The sequence below is a fragment of the Drosophila tropicalis genome, unplaced genomic scaffold (genome assembly GCF_018151085.1).
Source record: "Drosophila tropicalis isolate 14030-0801.00 unplaced genomic scaffold, ASM1815108v1 contig_859, whole genome shotgun sequence".
Lineage (NCBI taxonomy): Eukaryota > Metazoa > Arthropoda > Insecta > Diptera > Drosophilidae > Drosophila > Drosophila tropicalis.
In genome coordinates, this window is record NW_027173353.1 from 12,435,319 (window position 1) to 12,445,432 (window position 10,114).

The 10,114-nt window shown below is 41.5% G+C and overlaps 1 protein-coding gene across 2 annotated transcripts; it reads right to left on the reverse strand.

Annotated features, from left to right (window-relative positions):
• Positions 1–199: 199 nt before the first annotated feature.
• Actbeta (Activin-beta) lies at positions 200–8,858 on the reverse strand. Of its 2 annotated transcripts, none has more exons than XM_068298153.1 (5): positions 8,532–8,858; positions 5,108–6,160; positions 3,399–4,274; positions 1,969–2,234; positions 200–1,899 (listed from the first exon to the last, which is right to left on the reverse strand). In XM_068298153.1, exons 2-5 carry the CDS (start codon positions 6,012–6,014, stop codon positions 1,258–1,260), a joined length of 2,691 nt encoding a protein of 896 aa, XP_068154254.1. In that variant the 5' UTR covers positions 6,015–6,160; positions 8,532–8,858; the 3' UTR covers positions 200–1,257. The 2 variants fall into 2 exon arrangements, with proteins under 2 accessions (XP_068154254.1, XP_068154253.1); XM_068298152.1 differs by having other exon boundaries at positions 8,523–8,858.
• Between the last annotated feature and the right edge of the window lie 1,256 nt (positions 8,859–10,114).

Sequence of the window (10,114 nt, forward strand, 5' to 3'; positions counted from 1 at the left end):
TCCAAAAATATAATTTATTGTCTAATGTTAAACAATAAAGGCGATCTGTATTAAAGATAAGTACGACAGTACCTTCAATATCCTAATGAAGATCGATGCATCGTAAAAGATTTCACATGTGGGTTCACAATAGTCTAAATTCGACCCTTGCCTTGTCTTACCTTGATGTAAATGTGGCCGAGGGGAAAAATCAATCGGGTTTATTATGATTTAATTGTCAATGTAGTTTTATTGTTTTGTATTTGTGTTTTTTAAGATAACCGTATCTGTATCTGTAATTGCAGGGTATGCAAGCTTCTTTGCGTCGTAGATAGCTTTATTTATTATGTATAACTTTGTATGCATTGTTATATTAGGCACTTTTGTAATTTCGAATAAGATAGAGATAGATAGTAAATATATTGTCGTCATACTTCTAGATTTAGTTTTACAATGCAATTGAAACTAAACTATGGGAATAAGAAAGGTTCATATTAATACACACACACCTTCGCTATGCGCCGTGAAAGTATTCGAAAACATTTCGAGTACGAATAATTGCGATTATCGGCAATCTGCATGTACCTATGAAAATCTATTTTTACTATTACTGCTAAACTGGTCCGAGCCAGTGGCAATACCAGTAATTTGTTTAATATTTCGAGTTTTTTAAACTAAATTTACCGGACGGAAACTCGAATACTTTAAAGGTTTTAATCATAAGTAGAAAAATCGCCAATCAGTTGCTCAACTTTTCGACTTCTTCTCGAATACCATTATCCGTATCATCATCCTGATCATTATCCTGATCATCATCCTCATCATTATTCATGTTGGTTATACATATTAATTGAATTCAACAATTTGAAAAAATACGCATCAAATTTATAATTTAAATGTCTCCGCAGAGGATCTGGAGTTTTCTTTTGCTAATTAACCGAAAACTGAGATGTTTTGTAGGCGAGGTGAACCTACTTGTTTTCATGCGAGCACCCAAAATGTAGATTTCCAAATTATTTCCTACCACTACCTGCGCTAACAAGGCACTTGTGTTTCTCATTTGATTTCAGTGAAGCAGGTTTATGGGTTAATAAAAGCTTTGGCTTGGGCTTGGGCTTGAGCACAATTGCTTAAATAGCTATCGATCTTGATTTCCGCCCATTCTGTATAAGTATTAGTGATAAACTCGAAACCTCCTTGGAGCCAATAGAAATAAAAATACTTATTCTTATGTTCCTTATTGTAAAACCACCCGCACTGCACTCCCTCGTTTTCGCGTTATGGGCAGCCGCACTCATCGACAACCATTTTGGGCAAGTCGCGCTTGATTATACCATCATCTCCATAATATATTAGCGACATGCTGGAGAACTTGACTGGCGCACAGCACGGTCGCATGCCATTCAAGAGGCCCATCTTACGATACTCTTCTATGAAGTGTGCATGAAAGGTCTGAAATGTATCGGGCGTTCGAAACGGACCAGTACAATCGCCCCTGCAATAGTTGGCAAAGTATCCTCGCGGTGCAATGATCCAGTCATCCCAGCCGAGCGCCTTAAAGGACACATAAAACGACTCCTTGCAGCATTGGCCACTCAAAGCACCGCCACAATCCACTGCCCGCCTTCTCACGCGGCGAGTTCTCGTTGACTCAGTGTGAATCACAAGAAACGGTCGATATGGGTTCAGATTCGCATCACCGCTCTCCGTTCGTGTTTTCATCTTCGTTGATGACAAGTGCAGCGAGTAATGGTTACCACATCCCGTGCAGTCAATCAGCAGTCTCAGATTTTCATCACTGCCCGTGCTGCCCTCGCTGTACCATTCTCGTATCGTCTCGGTCAAATCAAATTTTTGCCACCCCATGTGCTTAGTGTTGACCTCGAACGAGGTGCGGAAAAGAAATGCCTGATCAGTACCCTGCCAGCGATAAAAGTCGATAACAGACCAATTAGCAAGTAGTCAGTGGTTAGTGGGGTGTCAACTTACCTTTTCAGTGATATTGATGCCCGCTGACAACTGGAAAACCCAGATCTTAATTCGCTGCTGGGGGGGTACATTAGCCCGCGGTTTCCGCTTACTGTTGACATTAAGTTGTACTTGGAGTCTGGCCCTCGACTTTCCACTGGCTCCTCCAGCTCGTTGTTTGTCAACACGGATGTGGAGTTCGGCACTGCGTATGGAGAGCCTTTGATTAGGAACACGGGTCCGTTGTGGTGCGAATTCCACTATGCGATACTTTCGATATTGCGTTCCTAAAAAGAGTCAGCGGGTAGAGTCAGCGGGTACAGCGGTGTATGGTCGGAACAGGGGAGTTACAGCCAAGGATTCCTTGCATTTTTGCATTTTTAATTGTTTACACTGTCTGATGGTCCTATTTCACACCTCAGAACAATAGTGAAAGTACTTCAGAGCCCATCCACAGACACGGTCTGCAATAACTACTTATACTCATACTTACACTCAGACTCAGACGACAGTACTTTCACGCGTAAGTGGTTGGGGGGGGTTGCGTATGGGGGTTGTCTCGGCTAGACGCAGACATACTTACACCTACATACATACATATGTACATACATAAGTGGTCACTCAAAGAACACTGCATGCATGCACAATGGGTTAAAATCAGCCTTGGGGCGTAAGGATTCCGATTCCCGGTGTTCCTCCAGTGTTTGCGTTACGAGCATTTATAGGATTTTGATTTGTTAGTCTTCTGATGAACATCACAACTCGCCGAATGCAGAACGCAGAACGTCCTTCACGTAGCCAACACACTGCACTCCAACACTGTCTTTTGTCACATACCCTCCCTCCCCCTCCCTAACCAAGCAACCCAATCATTCCACATCCACTTCCCCACTCTCACACACTCGTTAGCCCGTAGCCTTCAGCATTGACTTGCCTCGTTTAGGCGTACACCAATACATACAGAGATATGTGTAGGCATTATTCTGTCCAGACAGACCCATTGGAGCTAGTAGAAATGAATGCGACACATGTGTCTATGTGTGTGTGTGTGTGCACTGTACACATTTGCCAAGTTGTGTATGCGTATGGCTAGGGTGGCTCAGGAAAACACATCACAATTTTCTCATTTGTCGACCCAAAAGTGGTAAAAATTCAACTGTGGAATGGGAGAAACTATCTATTGATAGGAGATCTTTAGCTCATCACTGGGACGTAGGGCCTGTATCTCTAGGAGCACTTTTTACTTTAAGTACTTTTAAGTTTTGTACTTTGGACAACCCTAATGTACAGACACACATGGACACGAACGAAATATATTTTACAGACGGTCAGTGGCATACACAGACAGAGGGCAGACTACTTGGGCCAGTAGGCGGCTTAGGTGAATCTTTAGGCCTTGCGATTTGGGATGAGCGAGTGGCTTGACACGGTGTAATGTACGATTAGCTTACCTTCTTCAGCAAAGGTGATTATTTCCTGAGTGTTTCCAAAAAAGTCTTCGCGATCGGAGAGATCCTGTTCGGGCATGGGGATGCCGCTGCCATCGTTGAGCACATTCATCGGCCTGCGGCTTGAACTATGGCTGGGAGTGGGACTGCTGCTACTGGAACCACTGTAATCGTTAAAATATACATAATCATTGGGTCCGATGCTGCCATGAATGCCCCTATTGATGCTACTATCACTACTACGATTTATATCTATCAGATATGTTGATTTACTGTACGCATTCGAATTGCTCTTTCGGTTACGGTTTTGGCTATCGTGGCTTCTCTGCCGGTTCGCAGTCCGTGAAGTCGCATCGGCTTGGTTGTGCGAGTGATAGCTCCTGTAATGGAGCTGTTGCACCTCTGGCCAATCTTCTGGACTTATTTGATTCAACTCTTCAGCAGCATGTCTGGCTTGGGTGGCACTTCGATTCCGTTGGAATGTGCCGAAAGTGTTTAATTCACTCGATTCCAGGTAGCTATCATCGGGATGCATATGTCTAGTTCGGACGCGCTGCTCATGCAAATGATCGTGACCATCGAATTCGAAGCCGTTGTTTCCTTTATCGAAGCCATCGTTGGCCACCATCCGACCGCCATCGGCTCGGTTAATTGTCTCCCAAATGAATTGCTTTGGCAGCGGATGCGATACGTTCGGCTTCTGTGTGAGGCCGAGCTTCGTCAGAATTTGCCGCTTTATTGACTCCAGGCGAACACGGTCGCTTGGTGCGATATTGTAATGGTTTCGGTTAGTTTTTTTGTAGTAGTAATTGTTGTTATTGTACTTGTTGTTATTATTATTGTTGTTGTTGTTGTTGTTGTAGTCTGTGTGGGGATTATCTGTGTAAATGTGACAATTGTAAAGTGTTATGTGAGTTACAAAGTTTGTTCTGCATTTGCATTTGTTCTGGTGTATGCTGGGGTGTATCTACATATTTGTGGATTGTTGTGTGTTATACTCGAAACAAGACGAATACAGGAATCCCTTTCTTCTAACTTTAAAAAGATATTTAAAAGACTGATAAACTTCTTTTCAGTTAATTAGTCTTATTTTGATTTGGATTATGATTATGAAGCTGTTGGATCCCGTATTCAGAATACTTTTTAAAAGACTTCGATTATTTGGAATGTGGCGAGATACGAGAAATAAAGAGTATTTTGAAGTCGGCTCAGTAAGATCTACTTATAGAATTCCTTAATTTATTTGTTTCGAGTATACTTAACTAAGTTTATTGTAGTTGCAAGTTGTTTTGGCGTGTATTTACAATGCTTATATGTATATACATATATACATAAATATATATGTATATATATATATGTGTGTTAGTGTGTAAATGTATTTGATTGAAAGTGTTTTCCTAGAAGTTCATTTTCCGATGCCATTTTTATCGTGCGCTTCTTACAATTTCAATAATTCAGAATTATGTAGGCGAAAGTGTTGAATACACAGAGATCAAGACGTAGTTCAAATTTGAGATTTTCTCCCCTTGATCTTTTTACTGATACACTGATCTTTTAGTTTCCTCATGTATTTGTAGATTTGGGTGCGCCGATCAAAATCAAAATGTGAGTGAGCCGAGGGGTTCGAGGACATAATAGATAATTGATTCTTTGCTAAAGATTAGATGGCACCAAGTACATGCACGAATAAGTGGAAATAAGCTTGGACTCACCTTTGTCGCTGTAGAAGTTGCCTTTACCCTCCTCGTGGCACATTGTACAGCCTCTGTGAGCCACGATATTGGAGATGTAACCACTACCACCACCACTTCCAATGGCATTGCAGTTGATTAGCTTCACCTCCAGCCAGACAAGTCCAATTAGAAGCCAGACGAGATTGGCTCGATTGCGCTTGTTCTTAGCACAGTGGCGAATGGTGGTTCCATTCGTCGACACTGGCCACGACGACACCAAGTCCTTCAGCGACGAGACGCGCACATCTACATCAGGGTCAGCTGTGCTCCGCATCCACACTGGACTCAATTCTGATCCTTGGTCAGTGTCGTTGATTACCTTGAACTTGAACGCTTTTAATGTGGGACACTGGCGCTGGCGCTTGCGGCTATTGCAGAACATTTTGCACAGATTGTTGGACTTTAGCTGCTGGTTGTTGGCTATATCGTAGGAGACGTGTCCATAGAGCATTTGCACCTTCAGTTTGGTGGTCGCGGTTGTCGGCACTGTCACGGACACCGGCTTGTTGTTGGACCGGCTGTCACTTGGTGTCGACTGTTGGATGCCTCCGTCTAGTTCCAGGATTATGCAGCTTGTGAGCAAAGTGGCCAATGCTGTGGTCCAGCGGGCGAATGCAGCAGCTGTGCCCAAAAGCTTTGATATCCCCATGAACCAGCCGAGGAGAGGAACCGGGACTTTCTTGCGTGCCATTAGGGGCGGGCAGTGGCTCGCTCTGGAGCTGGTGCTGGAGCTGGAGCCGGTGCTGCAGTTGAGGCTGAGGCAGGAGCAGCAGCCCACGACCACGACACAGCATCCCTGGCGACAACAGAAGCATGGGCAGTTGTAGAAGCATCTGCTGGCACTCGGCAGAGACGGTGCCTGCTGTTGCTCAAAGTCGAATCTCATCTTGGTTGTGAACCACTACGCATAATCTTAAATGCCAGAACACCTTTGGAGACTTCTTAAGTACCCTAATTCTCATCAGCCGTCCTTTACATTGGTTTCCTTTGGACAAATATTCCAGATTGTTAACTTCTTCTTTCGTTTGGATTCTGGGGGGAGAGGAAGGGTAAACGGAGGAAATTGAAATCGCAAAGTTAAACAGAATTTCGTGGATCGATTTGCAAAATTATATAGTGATAATATTAAGACTGACTTGCGAGAGGTTGTGGGGTTCAAGACGCTTGTATTATATTACTTTTATAGATTAAAGTCTGATTAAATAAACGGAAGTGCTTACTTATTAATTTGAAATTGTTATTTCTGTTCTTGTTGTTAGAAAGTGCGCGTTTTGAGTTCCATTGTGGATCGTACATAGAAGTACCCTGTAGTCTAAGGGATAATTAGGGTATTCCTATGCGAAAGACATTTAGACATTGCAAGGATGTAGCAATTCGTGGGTTTGCATTGATAACCCCTTTATTTCAATTCATTTCATCTTTCCTGAAGTGCATTCATAGAATCGGAAAATGCTAGAGTTATTGTGCTTCTTTTATTTAACTGTATGACTAATTTCCGACTCTGTTCTTTAGACAATTTCGGTAGGCCCTCTGGCCATGGCACACATTTTTATACACACATAGAGTGACTCCATAAACACACACACAAATACATACATATACATATATATATACATGTGGATGTATGGATGTACCCTCCAGTACCAAATGTCCCCGGTCGACAATGTCGCCGCATCGTCGACTATACCGAAGTCGGCAGAATTAAATTCTGCCGGCGTCGACACGCAAAGACCAGCCGACGGTGCCCGAACTATCCAATGTCGTCATCGAAACACTTCGGCTACCGAAAAGAGTTGAGCAAACACAATTTCTTGAAAAAAATTGCCACAAAAAAAAAAGGCAAGAATAGGAAAAATGCAGCATCAAATAATATTTATTTTCATGACGGCTTTTCCATACCCTTGTTACTTATGGATGAGGGAAAAATTTGAACATTTTTACCATATACATATTATTTTTATATATGTATACATAATTTGTCAATAACTTGTTACTTATACATAAATTGATAATTAAATAAGCATGTTTTTTTGATGTGAAACATATGTAAATTTCACATAATTTTATATGCATCGTCGGTTATGGCCAAGCATACTCTGTGTTTTCGGCACGCGACAAAAAGGAAGACAAAAAGAACAAAGTTCAAACGGGACACTGCATTGTTGTTTTTATTTACCATTTCGGCACGCGTCGCTTTGTAATTTTCGTTTCTCTTTGCATTTGATTTAAATTTGCGTACAAGACAGTTGTCAAAGATTTCAGTGTGAAAGATTACAGCGAAAATATTTAAATTATTAAAAATTTATAAAGGTAAGTTTGCATGCATTTCAAAATAATTCAAATAAAGTTTCTAAATTTTAAAAATAGAAGTGACAAATTTTAATTTTTTATGTTGCAGATGTCTCAAGGAGTACAGCCAGCGGCATTAGAAGATACATAATTTATTGTTTATGTTTATTGTTATACCCTTGCTGTTAAATAAAAATTTAATAAATGAATAAATTAATAAAAAGAAAATTTTGTATTTTGTATTTTATTTTTGTATGGACAACACTATCGACATTTAATGTAATTGTCGATGGAACGTCCTCTGAAGCGCATTAAAAAAGTCCCACCGACCAACGGTCGACATTTAACGCAATTGTCGATGGAACGTCCTCTGACGCGCATGCAAAGAAGATCCGTCGATCAACAGTCGACATTCAAAGCAAATGTCGATGAAACGTCCTCTGACACGAACGCAAAGAAGACCTGCCGACGTACCGTCGACGTTCAGAGGAAATTTCTTTGCAAATGTCCCTCAATACATTTTCGAAAAACCATCCGCGGACATACCGTCGACTATGTCGCTCAGTTGTCCCGATTGTCCTTATTGCTAGGCCATCTAATGTTAAATGTCGCCGCAACTTAAATGAGCGTGTCGCCGCTATGTCCCCCAAGACATCGGACATGTCCCCGGAAACTCGACGGAGAGTCTCCGCAGACACGAACTGCAGGGTACGTACATACATACATATATGTACATAATTTTGTGCTCCCATGCGGTATGGACACCCATACACTCAAACTCATACAAACACACACACACACAAACACGCGCGCGAAATCTAAATGATATGAGCCGACACTCAGAAAAAAAGGAAAAAAAGGATGCGCCGAGACGACGCCAGCAGCGGCCAAATACGAGCTCAGTGGCAGCGAAAAGGGCAAACAAAATACAAGCACTATATAGAAGGGCAATGGGGATGGGATGGATGTGATGGGCATGGAGATGGGAATGGGGATGATGATGAGGGTGGGTAAATGTTAGAGAAATCGTTATGTGGAAGCAGAATACATGCCAACAAAGAAGTAAAAGAAAAACTTAAAGTGGTAATGTCTCCGGGATTCTTACTTAAATTACCAAATTCGTTTTGCCATTCGGTAATCAGTCATTGGGACTCAGTTGTACGATTTGGTAACCGGTTAACCGGATTCCACTCTTTGCCACCTTCCCTTCCCTTCTTCTACTTCTATCACCCACGGCCTCCGACGTTAATTATGTGCAGAATTTGAATTCGTTGCAAAACATTGATTCATGCAATTGCAATAAAAACGGCAATTACATATTTCGATGACACTTCGATGGATTGGATGTACACTTGTTCCTATTGGTCGCGAACATATATGTAGGTATGTTTGTATGAGAATTTAAGTCCAGTTAGAAGCGCGTTGTTTCGTTATCTCCGCGTGATGGTAACGGACTGAGTAAAGTCGGAAGAGAAACCATATCCAAGCAGGCACCAAGACAGGGACAGGGACAGAAACGGGTCAGTTTCGGTTACGTTATGCGCATGGTGGGAAGGCTGAAAGTGCTGTCTGCTCTCAACCCAGGGGGATTCCCTTTTAACTCTCTCCCTTCTCCTGAATCAATTTGAAATTGCCGGTCTCACGTGCAAAGCACGCTGGTTCTCTCCTCTCGTGGAAACTGCGCAAGTCTAGCAAACCGATAACCAAGTAACCATTTAAGGCCCTACATTTTTGAATTTTAATAAATTAACAATCTGTGAGTTCGAGCTTAAATGGTTTCCGTTACCCGACCCTTCGCTCAAAGCGCAATATGATGTTTGGGACGGATTGCGCTAGATAATTATTAGCATCCTGATTCTCTGTAACTGATGCCTATCTATCCGCCGACAAGTCTTACCATTTTCATATCAACCGACAATAAGAAAATGTAAGAACCTCCTTACCTAAAAACTGAAAGTATTATGCTAAGTTATATTGTCATAAAGTTATGCAAAACCTGCAAATGGTTAAATTCAACTAAGAAGAACTTAAGTTTACAATCCCTTGAATCCCTTGAAAATACAGCAGAGTCCGTTCAAACCGACTGCGGTCGTCCGGTTAAAAGTTTGATGAGTGATTGGTTGGTCCCAATACAAACTTATATGAAAGGGCCTTCGGTCAGTACGTCTTCCGGATATGACGACGAAAATCGTCGGTCCCTTGAGGGTCGGTAAAACCGGATTCTACTGCAATAAAGTTTTTATACATTTGCAAGTTCATCTTTTACTCTTTTTTTGACTGCAGTGCGGAGCATGCGTCTTGATAGTTCATCGTAATGATATACGATATTGTGATTCGATTTTGATCAAAATTGCTACAAGTTAACAAAAAAGGTAATCATTCCAATCAACGTAAGTAACGCCTAAGAAACAATAAAGTTTTCTGACTTAATTTGGTTATTATTATTTAAAAAGTCAAAACAAATGTTACTGTTAATGACAATCATGACATAATTTTTGTCGCTGGACTTTTGCCGTGGGAAGTCATCTCTAACGTCTAATATACCCCTCCAATACCTTAGTGTTTTTTAAATGTATGTATGAATGTACTTTGACACATAGCCTATCTCCCGTGAGACGCGAGAAAAAGATAACAAAACTAAAATAAAAATCTAGGTATATTAAATAAAGGAATAAAGTCGTCTCGTTGAATCCGAGT